Raw genomic sequence first — 15277 nt, 5'->3', positions numbered from 1 at the left:
ACAAAGTGTTGTCTGTATTTTTGTGGAGTGAACTGTTGAATCTCTTAGCTGGTTGTTTTAATGTGATGCCTTTTTACACTGCTTTGTACAACTCAATTAGCTATTGTCAATGTTTTGAGCGTTTATATAAAAAAGATGATATATTACCAGAAAGTAAGTGGATCGAGAGATGGGACTACCGGGTCAAAAGTTCAGTAAATAATACATTAGTCTGGTCTGCTTCTAACACGGTTATAATATTGAATTGGTCTGATAAACTCATCTGTTCATGTCCATGTATATTTGGCAATCAATAATTCCTCATGAGAAATAGGAAGTTATCTCCCTTAAACTGAAACCAATCAAGGAATATTTTAAAGTGAACAGTCGGGCAAGGATGGCTAAAGTTGGTAAAAATGGTGTGAATGTATCCAGTATAATTTCTTATGAAATGGAAAAATAAAATCTCTCGTCAAAATCTGTCTGCGTACAAAGAAATTAATTTAAAGTATGGAAATTCTAAAACGTCCTCCCAGCTCCCTATGTCCGTGGTTACATTTCCATCCAGCCTCGCTTTCGATGCTTTCAACTTTTCTTTACTTTAATGGTCAGAACTGGGAAACTAAGCAGAACTTTACCGTCGTATTAATATGTGAGAACTTTTGGAAGGTCAATGAACGCATTTAGACTGGTTTTCTTTGCCCGATTATTCACTTTGAAGTCTTTAATTTTACCCTCCTCAACTAAGCTAAGGGGGAGTATACTGGAATCAGGTTGTCTGTCTGTCTGTAGACACAACTTTGTCCGGTGAACTCCTCCTAAACTACTTGACAGATTTTGATAAAATTTGATACACAGAATCCTGACATAAAGGGGAGTTAAGTAAATTATATAGGGTTCTGCAATGTCCCCTATTAATGAAGTTATTACAAAATTTGTGCCGCTGGGGGTTTTGGTTGTCCACAATGACGACAGTTCTAGTTACAAATGTAGTATAAAATGTTAAAATGGTTTGATTTATATTTATATTTGTTATTTCTGCTGAAATCGCCAGACAGGCTGTAATCCATGACAACAAATTTGATGTTCACATTTATTGGTAATGCTTTGTTGGTTGCTAAATCACAGATGTTTAAAAAATTATTTTGTAATACACCTAGTACGGGTGTTTCCCTATGGTCTCATTGACTTCACATCAATGAGGTTTATCTGTAATTGAAGACAAATTTCTCCAAAGATAAGGTTGTAACACATTAGCAAATCACTTTTCATTCATGATTGATTGTTGTAAACTCCAAGAGTCAAAAGTTGTCCAATAATTTTTTGTTTCTTTTTTGCTGATACATTAATTGACAAACTGCTTGTGTTTTACACTGTAAAAATAAAGGCCAGTAATCATTCATTACTAGTAGAAAAAGGAATGTCAAACAATGATTATGTTAAATTGATGAGGGTGAGCTTACTTTAAAACATACTTTTGTTATTTTGCCTTCTTTGGGTTGTATAAGTCAGCGAGATAACTGTTTGGTTTTAACACATGTCCTGTACTGTCATAGCTACCACAATAGAAGCCAGTCTGTCAAAGGAAGGGAAGTAACTCTGGTTGATTAAACCACTGAGAATGTCGACTTCCTTGTTGGTGTCAGTGGTTAATTAAGAGAAACAAAAATGCAGTTAAACCTTTTAATTGGATTTTTTTTTCTTCATATTTTATTGGTTGGTGCCATATTAAACTGATTATATGGTAAATACTCTGTAAGTTTAAGATCCTGCTGAATTCTAGATACTAGGAAGATTGGAGTTGTAGATCATGTAGGTTGTCCGGTCATAGTTTGAATCCTGTAGGTTTTACTGTGGGAGTTTATCTGTACATGAATGCCGTAGGTTGTACCGGTTGAAGTTATCTGTTCTTCTGTAGGTTGTCATGTTAATGCATATGTTTGTCGCTAAGTTGTCTTAGTTTTGTTTACTTGAATCCTGAAGAGTGTCCTTTCAGTGTTCCACAGAATAGGAGTTTTCGCCTTGTCATGATATACTGTAAAAGTACAGATTTTAGCGGTAAACTTATTTTTGCTCTTTTCGTGCCAGGAGTGCTACATTAAAATCATGGTTTCACTAATTTTATTTTCTATATTGTTTATATATATCCATTTTGAAGATTGCGCTAATTTATAATTGTTCAAGATTGCTTTTGTGCTAAAATTGGACTTTGCTAAAATAGGTACATTTACTGTAGTTGAGACTGGTTAGAAATAATGTGGGTCTTAGATTGTAGTAAATGACTGTTTTAAATTTTCAAAATGCTCAATTTTATTTATTAGTTTTAGTTTGTATTTTTTCGAAATCTGTGTTTATATAGACAAATGCATAACAGTTTCAGTTGTTAAAATGTTGATAGTGTTATACGATTGTGTGTAGTGTTTGTACAGAAAGGCTGCCTTATCTCCGTATTAATTTGTACATTTATTTAATAATATTAATTTAATTTGAGTGAAAAAAATATTTTTATGAATTGGCATTTGGTAATTTTTATTGAAGATTACAGTTTCATACATATCTTGAATTTTTTTTCACTGTAAAATTTATGATGTTTCAAAAACAAACTGTTGTTCACAACTTTACTTTTCAAGTTACAAAAGGTTCTCAATATAACTGTTATCCTTATATAGGACTATGTGAGATGTACATACTGTATGTGGTTTTCACCGAGAGGAATGACCATGTATACATCCATTTTATACCTGCCCTTCGTGTTATAGTTGATCGGTTGGTTTAAAGACACCTGAAGATTTCTGATCTAATGTCTGGCCTGTGACAAAAGCAAACATTATGATACCTATTTAGACCTCAAAATAATCATTTGTATAAGAGTATGCTTATAAATATGGTACACATTAGTGTTTGCTTCAAAGTTAATGGCCAATAATATTTTTGTGACCATGTGGATCTTTAATTGTCTGATTTAATAAAAGTAAAGAAACAAAGATTTGTTAATTCAGTGCCGAGTGTTTAAGATGTCCCAACATATTACCACAAGCCCTCCACCTCTTGGATGTGGGTTCAAATCCCATGTGGGGCACTTGCCAGGTTCTGACCTCTGGTCAGTGGTTTTTCTTAGGTCCTTGCATGACCCTGGCTGTTAACAGGACGTTAAACTAATAAATCCAAATAATTTAGTGCCAGAGTTTGGCTAGCAGTCCCCGAGGTACACTAGCTAGTTCTTTGTTCCTGAGATCATCTATTACGTGTATTAGAGTTAGGTTGGACCTATAAGACCTTCTGACCAGTCTTAGGTTTAATGATATATTTACAAAATACTCCCTTGACTACCTATTATTATAATGCCTCTATATATCACACAAGTTTGCCTTACAATTCATCAACTCTCAAAAACTTATGTTTCCTTTTAAAATGGCCTGATTTTCTCATATTTCTTCTGAAATGTATCCTTTTCCTATCAATTATAATGTGTGTGTTAACTTAAAGTGGCAGTAAACCCTAGCCAGAATCTATCTCATTACATACCTGTGAAACACAACACACATTTTCAATTTGTCCTTCTTGTTGTACATAAGCCACAAATTATATTTGCATACATTATGAATTATGCAAATTAGCATTTTTAAATCATAGCTGAACTCTTTAAAGTTTTATCAAGGTGTATATATATTATGTATTATAGCTGGAAGTGTCCTGTTTTATTATGCTTTTCATTTTTGTCGTAAAGAGTAATGAAAAAATGTATATATGTACATATAAAACATTTTGACATACATATTGAAAATATGTATAAAACTGTAAAAAATATGGCTTTAACATATGAAGTTTATATGATTTCATAAAAAAGATTGCTCATGTATTAAAATACATGTTCTGCTTTAGGGTACTGATCATAGATGTACATAGAGATGTATAAATTTTAAATTAGATGTTTTTGAAGTTCTTGTAAGTGTTACAATGACTGTACTGTAGATGTAAGTTAATTAAAGACTTGCATGTGACAGCAAATTTAAAATGAAGATTACTATAAATATGATCCAATGTTGTATTTACTAGAATCCTCGCCACGACATCCACCACATGCCTCGACACACCGTAGTCCATTTTTCTTGCAAGAACACAGATTAGTTCTGCATCTGTTCGTTGCACTTTTGTACTTGCACCGAACATACTGCAGAATCTCCGGTGGAGCTGGCGGAAGGTCAGTTTGGATGGGTTGCAGACCTGTTTTTGATTTTTTGCCAGCCAAAACTCCAGTGGATTTAGCACGTCTGCCAGCTCAGACCATGCAGAAATCTGCAGGTGTACACGAAGCGCATGGAAATGTGCAGCGCGGCATGTTGGTGGTAACTTTTGTGGCTCCAGCTTGGAACAAGTTGCGATCATTCTTTGTAGACGTATTGTAGCGAAGATAGCTCAAGTCCTGGTTGACATCGCCATCAAACACAAAAGCAGAACAACAGCTCGCACCACCTGCGTCTCCGATTTCACTCTCTGTACTTGTTCGTGAGCTAATGATCTGAGCTAGGTTTTGTACCTCTCCAAAGATTTTGAAAGGGTCTTAAAAAACTGTACTTTCCCTTGACCATAGCACGCAGATGTAGTGTCACAGCCTGACCAAGCATGGATAAACAGTATGTATTTTTTCTGTGCTGGTGTGATGTGCTCACAAGCCCATGTCTTTCGGTGATACACTATGGATGATTGGAAAACTATTGACCATCATGGAAAATATTTTGTAACCCCCATTGCCATTTATCTGAACGAAATCAAGATAAATTCTTTGTCTTGAAGCAGTTTTATCCTGTATGATAGAATGATCGAACATTTCCGTGTAGGAGGATGAAAATCCTAGTGAAATCGTCTAATTGATCAATGAGCCATTCGGATCCAAAAAAACATTATCCGCATTTTCATTCCTAGTCCAAAAAGAATGGGTGAGTCATTACTGGAAATATATTTTGCTTTGTGTTTTTTTATAATCACAATCTCTCATTATGATTGAGAAGCCTGCCATGTGCTCTAAATCAGCACAGATCATAAAACGTGTGCAAATAATGGTATTTACCATAGATGAGTAAAATAGCTGAATTGACGTCTAAGATGATCGTCGATGCGTACAAATCTCTATCACTCTCTCAGTTTCAAAACACAGTTCATAACTTCTTGCTGTCTTTGGCCTCCCTATTGTAAGTTTTGGGCAATGGATCCGGTTGCTCGAGAATACTATCTTTTCTGACGATCTGCTGTCCTCATAGACATCAAAGCAAAAACGCTTTGCTCAAAAATCAGAAAGGTACGGCATGCTGCAAAATCGTCTAAAAAGATCTGGGAGCCTGTATCAAGCTATCGTACTTTGAAAGAAAAATAATACATGTTCAAATGCTGTTTGACTGGACTTGTACAATAACAAAAAATAGAGTGTGACAATAAAGTAATTTTCGCTTATAACTTTAGATGCTGTTTGTCTTTCGAGAACTCAACTCCAGATTTTTGCTAATCATTTCAGACCAAGTATTATACCTGCCTAAATAACTTTCTTCATTAGTAAACAATGGACAACTGGACTGGATTATACTGGTAGACTAATAGCCCTGACAATACAGCTGGAAATTGTTTAATTAAATCAACTCATTTCATAACGTGACGCTAACCAAATAGGAACATTTTTGAAATATGTGATACAGAATTTTCAGTATATAATCTAAACTAAATAAACCCTACCCCGAACAAAAATTAAGGTGCGGAATAATAACCGACAATTTTCATAAGTAATTTTCTTTCCAGTTTCATATCTAAATCTAAAAATGAAAATAATGAAATTGTGAAAAATTCCGGGAAACGACGCCGTCCGACAACCCTAAAAACACCTTATATTTAAAACAAGAAAACAATTGCTGAATGGAATATTTTTGACAGATATGTCACTTGTATAAATAAAAAAAATGTTGAACTTTCTTGAAATTTTGTCATGTCTGGGCATTTATTAATCAAACTTTATTTAGGGGATAATCCATTTTGGGTACTCAAACCTGCTGAAATACAGGGCTGGACCGGACATGCTTCTAAGCTCTCTATTAATAAATATGCACTGCTGACAAGTGAACAAATCATGAAAATAAAACTGAAGGCATATTTTTGTGGAATGTCAAGAGAAAAATCTGGATTCAAGCATATGCTAGTTTTTTTTTTTTTTTTTTTTTTTTTTTTTTTTTTACAATTTTATTCAAAAAGTGTTCCAATTTGGGTAGCGTCACGTAAGCTGTACCAGTCCATTAAACTTGCCAATATTTTAAGTTTTTCTGTGTATAAAAAAACTTATATAGGCAGGTTTAGCAGACTTATATTAGGTATCGTTGGTGAGTTGTGCAAAACGAATCCCCGCTCGACTTTCTTAGGTTCTCTTGTACTTCAGCGGGAGTGAGGTCTTTGCTATGTTCACACATTTTAGATAAATAACATGCAGATGTAGAACTTTGATAAAGACCCACTAAAATGTCAGTAAATGATCTTATCATCAAAAGGATTAGATTCTAGAATTGTTTCATGTTCAGAAGAGACTGCTCTTCGTTTTCGTATCGGCTCCAAATACAAAATAAGGTGAAATTCATGTTTTTAATTTGAAAAGGTTGCGTGGGCTAAGAGTCCATAAAAGCAAATTGTAAATTCAGAAATACCCTGGTATGGTTTTTCACATGAATAGTCGGGAGTTTTGCTGAGCGGTCCTGAAGTACAAATGTATGGAGAAAAAACTAAATACTAAATCATAATTGGCAACTATTGAAATTCTAGAAACCATTGTTTAAATGCAAGTTACTGCACCTAGCCCACAAATAGCACAGCAACGTTTAGCGGACCTGTGAAATATCCGGACAAAAATAGATACAAAATGAAGAATAGCCCATCACTTAAAATCGTCTATCATAATTCGATGCAATTTGGGGCGCATCATTCGGCGTCTGTGTTAGATACGGAATACATCCGTATTGGCTTTTCCGAAATTATACTTTTTGCTGGTTATTGTCACACGACAGTGTACTGTAAAACACATTTATAAAGAACATTTTAACGAATTCATGATTATAACATCACTGCTGCTCTTCGTCAATGCTCCTGTATAAACTATGCTAATAACGAAGATACGTGTAGTTAGTTGGTAAAAAAAAGGTTCGTTGTGTGCAAAGGAATATACAGTACTACTGTTGTGTACTGGTTTGATCACTGTCAATTCTAGACAGCGTGTACATACTGTTGAAACTACGAACCCATGATTATCAATTTCATTGATGTTTTCTAGGTCGTCTATTAAAAAAATAACTTCTACAGAATTAAGCGTTTTTCATTTCAACATTCTTGAAAGTGCAGCCGTTGTTGCCAAGAGACAAAGTTGCTCAATTCCTTCGACCTTAGAACCCCGTCTAGTAAGCTCAACCACAACCGTCATTTTAAAATGTCCTAATTGTAACTTAAAGTGAACTATGTAACTAAGTTGGTCACGTTTCGATAACCTTTGTATTCCACTCTTCGCTTGATTACCACAATTAGCTTAATTTGCATGTAGTAATTTTTCTATGATATGATGTCTTTAATGGGCGTATGTAACATCTAGTTTTGACACAGACTTGTGCAATGTTAAATAGTTCACACGCCTACACAGGCAATATTTCTTCATGTGAATTTCGAATGAACAAAAAGTAACGTGAATTTCACGTGAGAATTTCACATGGTTCACGTGAATTTCTCAAATTAGAAACACTGCCTGTGTATTGGCTGAAGTAATCGTCTAGTGAATTGCTTAGTTTGGTCATCAGAACGCCACCACTAATGGAATGTTGATCCTCCAGTGTCCACATTAGTTGTCATAAAACTAACGTGGTGTTGATGTCCTCAAATTCATTAAATATAACCAAATTCATGATTTAAAAAATATAACAATTTATTCAATAATGAATTAAACACAACAATTTGATAACAATCAACAGCGTTGCTGGCACCTTTTCTAACCTGGCTCATTCTGAAAATAAACAAATATGTTTTACAAATCTTTACAGTCAAAAATCACAATACACCAGTTTGGGGCATACATGATAAAAATAATGACATGGACAAGAAGTCCTTAGATTATATAGAACTGATGGAAATGGGACTTCCGTATTTTCATTGGAAAACGAACATGGTAAAGATCAAGATTTCAAATATTACTATCCAGAAAGACAACATGTGAAACCATTTTCATAGAGTAATGTGAATGAAGAATGTGGAACATAATTCTTTAGAAATGCCAAACGCTAAACTAATGTTTAAGAAGAAATAACCAAACATCTCGTTCTTATTGCATTGATTTTGTAAAAGAATACGCTTAATAAATAAGTGGAAATAAGTTATAAATGTCTAAATTAGAAACTTGCTTACCCAGTTTTCTACGTGCTGGCCCCGATGGTGTGCCGTTAGGATTGGACGGGTTTGTCACGGGTGCTGAGGAGAAAAGATAGAAGGAATGATTGGTTTAATACAGGCCATCATAAAACCAATGTCAAAAGAAAACAATGTGATCAAACAGAGTTATGAGAAATAAATGAACCTCTATACACTTGTCCTGGTCAACATTTGTGAGGACACCAGAGTGACACGAATCAAGTCGGCCGTTATGTCACAGTATCCTCTTTCTCCTTTAATACATTGCTTGGGCAAGTCATTTGTAAGACCAGGGCACTTTTAGAAAAGACGCTATACAATGTCCTAATAAAACGCCAGAAAAGCGAATTGGTATTTAGATGTTTATATAGATGTTATGTAACTTGTTAGAGGATGGAGATGACACCAAGCCATGGGTAGAACATGACTTATAGGGGTACATACCAGGAGTTGTACTGTAGTTTAATGATCCTAGACTTGTTAGGATCCTCTGGAAGTACTCCAGCTGTGTTTGACCTGTTAACATTAACACAAATCACCGGTGTATTATGTGAACCACATATATTTATGGATTATGTTCCTTAACAACCAGGTACATTTTCCCCGTTAGAAACAAGAGACTTGAAAAGGGATATAAAGGCCACAAACTTGCCAAGCAACCAATGGTCGATGTCACTACGCTGTACGCATCACTTGACCCATGGTTATCGATAACTGGGTCTCTAATGATGCAAGCGTTTCAGCTAAATTACCATTTGTCATCAAGTACGTGCAAAGTACAACATGGCTTTGGGATATTTTTTCAAAACAATTATATATAAATTATAAGATTTCTCTTTTATTCAGAAGAACCGATCTTTGCATGAAGTATTTGGTTGATTAAGCAGTATTTAACTTACTCATGAGTGGTGACAGTACTTTGATGAGTTGGTTGGTGTTCCCAGTGAGGAGGATAGTGGCGTACTCGCTAGAGCCATTTACAAACTCCTGGATGTGGGTCTCCAAGGTAGCCGCAAGCGTATGCACCAACGGTATCTGTTCATTCCCTGTCGCCAACAGGAACTCTTCCTTGAGGGTGCCTTGCACCCTATCCAGGAATTCTCCTAGTTCTTTAGCATTCAAAAACCTATAAACGGTGATCAAAAATATGCAGCTCAATTAGTCTAGATCATTATTCATTGCTTTAAAAGATATGGTTCTTGTGTTTTATATCATTAAAGAAACCAGCAATTACACAATTAATACAATACCCCCCAAAAGTTTAAAATCCGACATACAAATGTGCTAAATATTTTCAATGTTAATAGAGCTTTTAGCTTCCAGTGTCTGCTGTGTATCTAATAAATAAAGGATAACACACACTGTGATGCGATATAAATACCCGAGAATATTGTTGACGATATCGAGGTGCATTTCTACTAGTCTCTGAGGCGTTATACACTGGAGTAACCAGGGATGTGTCTGCACGACAACACGTAACAGTTCGTCTATTTTGGAACTACTTCGTGGGGCTCCAAACATGGCCACCATCTCTTCTACAATGTACTCTAGAGGCTCAAAGAAATCTGAAAACGAGAGAAACATTTTTATAAGTAATGATAAGATTGATAACAATAAATCGGCAACGAGGATTGGATACAACCCCTTTACTTGACCTAGTGTATGCCTACTAAGTGCTGTTGAATATACTACAGTTTATAGATAACGTACCGTTAAACACCTCAAATTTCATGTTTTGGATGAGCCCACCGATGAGATGACCGTGAATCTCGGAAACCATGTTAGCTGCTAATGTATCGATACTGTTGGAGTGAAAGTTGAAGGACGTTAGAATGGCCTTGAACTGCTCCCTTAAACTTCCGGCGTCGTTGGAGAGGTGATATTGCATCAATGATCTTAGAGCCCCTAAAACAAAACATTTTAAATCAATTTTAGTCCCGATAATTTTGCCACATGGTACGCGATTGATGAATCGAATAAGACTATTCGTGCCAAAAACTTCCAAAATGTAATTTAGTCAAAAAAGCATTACCATCAATAATTCAATTTACATATTAGTACAATGTATAGCGAGGTTGTACTGCATTATACAAGTTTAATGTCCTACTAACAGCCAGGGTCATTAAATGATGTGCCAGAATTGTTGGTAGATGAAAGCCGTAGTTCCCGGAGAAAAAGGAACATCTTAAACAGATAGCGGGGAAATCGATATCACAAGGCTTCTACCGAAGAAGTCATGAACCAAATTGTTTAAATTTCCAAAACTTACAAATGGAGACCTGGTGGAACTTTGTAGCTGGACAACTTCGGTGTGGTACTACGGCAGTCCAAATCAGGCCTCTCACCATATTCCTCAACACATCGTCCACATCGCCGTTGGACAGCTGGTACTGCCTGATCGCCCTGGACAGGATGTAGTGAACCTTACTACCGTGTATGGTCAGGTTAGCTGTTCACAACAATGGTAATAACTTATGACCAAAGATACTTACTCTATACTCTCTGGTCTTCATCAAATTGATAAATTCCCCTTTTCTTAGAATTAACACATCAATTTTTACTGTTAAATGATTTTGGAAAGCAAAATAAGAGCAAGACTGCTTTAGTAATTGTAAAGCAGAGGTATTTTAATAGAACTTATACAGTAATTGTCGTTTACTCACCGTTCATATGGCCTGTGGGAAATCCATTGAAGACTCCTCCCATGATCTCGTTAAACCAGCACTCAACCAGGGTTTTCATTTTATCAATGTCGACGTCGTCGTTGATTGTGGGCGATGTAGTGGCTGGCTGTACCTGATCTGTTGTAAGGGATCGGAACTCGTGTAAAATTTGTTTGAGCTGTCTGTCATAAAGGTTACCTGTTTGGTAGTTGGCTCCAGTAAAAGGCCTGTTGGTGTACGGCTGACCAGTAAAGGGCTGACCAGTAAAGGGTTGACCGGTAAAGGGCCGACCAGTAAATGGTTGGCCGGTAGATGGCCAGCCAGTAAAGGGCTGACCGGTAATAGAGGGCTGTCCAGTAAAAGGTTGACCAGTGGGTGAAGGCATTCCGCCTGGGCGTGGGAATTTGCCGTTGTAACCAAACTGCAGTTCGACCCGACGTGCTGGGTTGTGTGAAGTACCAAACAGCCTGGAAAACAGGGCCTGTCGCTTACTTCTGGTTCCAGAGGCTAGGGGATAGAAAAACACCAACTTTTACCAACAGCAAAATATTCACAAGTTTTAAAACTCTTTTGCCGATAAATTCGTGGCTTGCTGGGAGCACAGGGATATGAAAAGTAGTTAGTTTACTTTATAATATTAATTAATTCTCATATCCCTGTGGTTGCGAGTGCCGTTAGGAACATCAGTATACCGAGTTATACTCCGTATACATGAACTCATACGGGAATACTGGAATTTAAAGGCTACAAAGTACCAAGGGCTTTTAACAAGATGCCCAGAGGGCCTTGATCATATGACAATATACTAATTAAATACATGCATGTTTTCCAAGATGGTGCCCATGTCTGATTTTGGACAAACAAGGTAATGTGCATGTATTTGTGAGGGTCTAAATGAAATAAAGCCATCATGGATATCCGATTGACATGAAAAAATAATTCCACTTGGTCGGGACATGTCAGGATAATGTCAATAAAAATACAGTTGTCAAAAATGTAGAACCTTTAAAAGTCGAAACAAAGGGAAAAATAAAAGGAAATACATACAATTGTCTAAAATGTGTAAATAAAATTGGGGAAATGCATAATTCTGATGAGTGCCACGCCCAGGAATTGAACAAATGTGAAAAAACTACGGCTCACCGAATGATCCAGAGCACAGGGACCTGGCACGAAATTTTTTTAACCAACAGTATACATATACATATCATAGTATCTATAATATACTAAAGATACTATAATATATATGTATGTATACTGTTGGTTAAAAAAATTCGTGCTAGGTCCCCGTGATCCAGAGAAGCTCCGACCTGCTTCTTATACCAACGTATAAACTTAAAACTCAGATTTCTTAAGACGTCTTTAGGACCATGAACCCGGGTCTAGTTAAAGATGCTTCACTGCCGACGGACCATAAACGATACTCATCATGGGAACTATAATTGGTGTTTAATCGTGTATAAACATGTCTAATTAACACCAAAAATAATATGAAATGATTTATTTTGCTTTTGGTGCATGCGCAATCAGTATATCATTCCATATAGAATATATTGCCAATGATTTTTTTAGGGATGCAAAAAATTATTTGATATTTTTATCTTGAAGTGAAATGAGAAGCTCAAACTTTTCAATGGTGGTAATGGTGTAAAGTAAGTAACTTTTGTAACCGAAGAAAAATACTTAATCGCCTGCTCCTGTATTTCATAGAGAAAAAAATGCCGTTTGTCAGCGGTGGGGCATCTTTAAGCAAACATAGTTTTTGAGTATTCATTAATTTCCTGTAAGCGAAGCCACTGTCTATGTGTATAAGGTTTATACTTTATAATATGAAAAACGTAAATAAAGTATATATGGCCGTGTTGAATTAATCTCCTCCTGGGGGGGTGAAGGGTATTAGAAAATACTGAGGACCTTCTCAATGGATTCGAGACGAGACTCATTCCCGTCATACAAACGAAAAGAATGTCCCACAAGAGTGCTGAGAAATGTAATCTTAATGAAAAACATGTTTGGAGGAAATAAAGACAATTATTATTGGATTATGGCACGCGACATGTTGCTATATTGAACACGATAATAAACGGTCTATCTATGTATAGACCGGAAAAATTGCACTCTTGATTAAACCACGTAAATTAATATTATTGCCTTCAATCTTAATAATTTGATTTTGTTAACGATAATTTACAAACAAAAAATAGTTTTCTATGGCGCATTGATGTTGACGACAGGTCGACCAAAATTTTCTGAAAATTCCTTCGCAAATTACCGTATAATTTACCTTCTCCGTTTTCTGTTCGTTGAAAATATATACATGTACACCATTATTTAAGTATATTGTCTGTGCGATTGATTGAAACTGGCGGAAAACATTAAGGGGCATAGTTATATAAAAATCGTTGAAAATCATATTCTCCATAGTATTCTACCTTAGAAGAGTGGAAAGCTCAATTTTTATCAGACCCCTGCGATACAGAATTTACATTATATTAAAAAATCTTCCTTTACAGTATTGTAGGTCTGACATAACTCTTCTATACTCCGTCGTTCTACACACGAGTACATATATTATAAATAGATTATCGGACACCTGTTGGTAAGTAGCACGACCACGGGGACCTGGCCCGAATTTCTAACCAGCAGAACTATTTATAGATACTATCATTCATATATATAAATATAAATAATGTTGGTTTGAAGTTCGTGCCGGGTCCCCGTGATCACAAACTCTTAACTCAAAACAAAATGCACGTGCACGTGATTATACATATTTTATAACAGTCAATTACTATAAAATAAAACATACACATTAATAAATATCAACTCACCGAGTGCCGCCACTCCTAACAGAACAAGTAGGCTTGTAAAATACTTCATAGTGCTGGTCCCCTCTTCTGGACAGACTTCCGGACTCAACTCTCCTTCCACAAATCGGACTAGTGACTGATTGAACACGTGGACCTGACTTTATACACACCGTCATTCATTTCATTGGCTGAGACATAGGCAGAACACGTGCATTTCGAGCGACAATAACACGTTTAACCAGAGAACACGTCCGACTCGCATGGACAGGTTCGTCCAGTCAGCAATTATCATACCAACAACATTATCAAAATGAAATTTGTGGTTTGAATATTTATTAAAACATAGAAATTTTTTAAATCCATTTTTAATGTTAGGTATAGAAGGATAAACTTTATTGGATTGGTTTTATTATAAATGGAAACCAGAAATATCTATCGAGTTATGATATCTTGAAAAAGAAAACCAAACAGACAAAAATAAAAAAAATAAATAAAAATCATCTTCATATCATCATCATCATGATCAACATCATTATCATCATATCATCATCATCATCATCTTACCTAATCTATTGTCGTCATGTTCCTGTACCGAGAGGTCATTATAAAAAACCCTAATTACTATATAATTAGGTAAAATGTATTACATACATCTAAAGTGCAGCGGCGTATTAGGGCCACTACAAAATGTTATTTATCTTGTACGTACAAGTTAGTATCTTGTACGTACAAGTTAGTATCTTGTACGTACAAGTTACTATCTTGTACGTACAACTTAGTATCTTGTACGTATAACTTAGTATCTTGTACGTACAAGATAGTATCTTACAAGTTACTATCTTGTACGTACAACTTAATATCTTGTACGTACAAGTTAGTATCTTGTACGTACAAGATTGTATCTTGTACGTACAACTTAGTATCTTGTACGAACAAGATAGTATCTTGTACGTACAAGTTAATATCTTGTACGTACAACTTAGTATCTTGTACGTACAAGTTAGTATCTTGTACGTACAACTTAGTATCTTGTACGTACAAGTTACTATCCTGTACGTACAAGTTACTATCTTGTACGTACAAGATAGTATAATGTTGAAACTCTCGGTATTTAAGGCTGTGACTGCTTTACTGTCACAATGGCATCGCGTGAAGCTATACGTATATTACGTACCCTTTGTTTAAGCCAAATGGGGGAAAAAAGAATACCTTGCGACATTTTGTGGAGTTGTGATGCTGTGATAAGTTTCCGAACATATACATGTAAATGTTTATAACGGAGTATTATTGATGATCATCATTTGGACAATAATTGATGTGTGTATATATGTCTAATAAACACAAAAACACATATGAAATAATTTGTTTGCTTTTGTTGTCAGTGCAATCAGTAACTCGTTCGAATTAGGG

The 15277-nt window shown here is 35.6% G+C and overlaps 1 protein-coding gene across 1 annotated transcript; it reads right to left on the bottom strand.

The window, feature by feature from the left end:
• Positions 1-7897: 7897 nt before the first annotated feature.
• On the bottom strand, positions 7898-14043 carry LOC138317830 (uncharacterized). Its single transcript, XM_069259748.1, has 9 exons — positions 13889-14043; positions 11058-11564; positions 10664-10843; positions 10105-10299; positions 9776-9959; positions 9294-9520; positions 8839-8910; positions 8392-8454; positions 7898-7993 (listed from the first exon to the last, which is right to left on the bottom strand). Exons 1-9 carry the CDS (start codon positions 13935-13937, stop codon positions 7989-7991), a joined length of 1482 nt encoding a protein of 493 aa, XP_069115849.1. The 5' UTR covers positions 13938-14043; the 3' UTR covers positions 7898-7988.
• Positions 14044-15277: the final 1234 nt, after the last annotated feature.

The sequence above is a fragment of the Argopecten irradians genome, chromosome 3, assembly GCF_041381155.1.
Source record: "Argopecten irradians isolate NY chromosome 3, Ai_NY, whole genome shotgun sequence".
Classification (NCBI taxonomy): Eukaryota; Metazoa; Mollusca; class Bivalvia; order Pectinida; family Pectinidae; genus Argopecten; species Argopecten irradians.
Note: the sequence above shows the minus strand (reverse complement) of the source record. Positions and strands in the feature narration are given on the sequence as shown.

What these genes read in the sequence shown, in the direction of transcription:
- LOC138317830 (XM_069259748.1), bottom strand. Translation starts at nt 13,937, where the DNA reads ATGAAGTATTTTACAAGCCTACTTGTTCTGTTAGGAGTGGCGGCACTC. An exon ending in GTTAGGAGTGGCGGCACTCG is followed by an intron (nt 11,565 to 13,888) that starts GTGAGTTGATAT and finishes TCTATCCCCTAG; the next exon opens with CCTCTGGAACCAGAAGTAAG. An exon ending in AGTACTGTCACCACTCATGA is followed by an intron (nt 8,911 to 9,293) that starts GTAAGTTAAATA and finishes TAATGTTAACAG; the next exon opens with GTCAAACACAGCTGGAGTAC.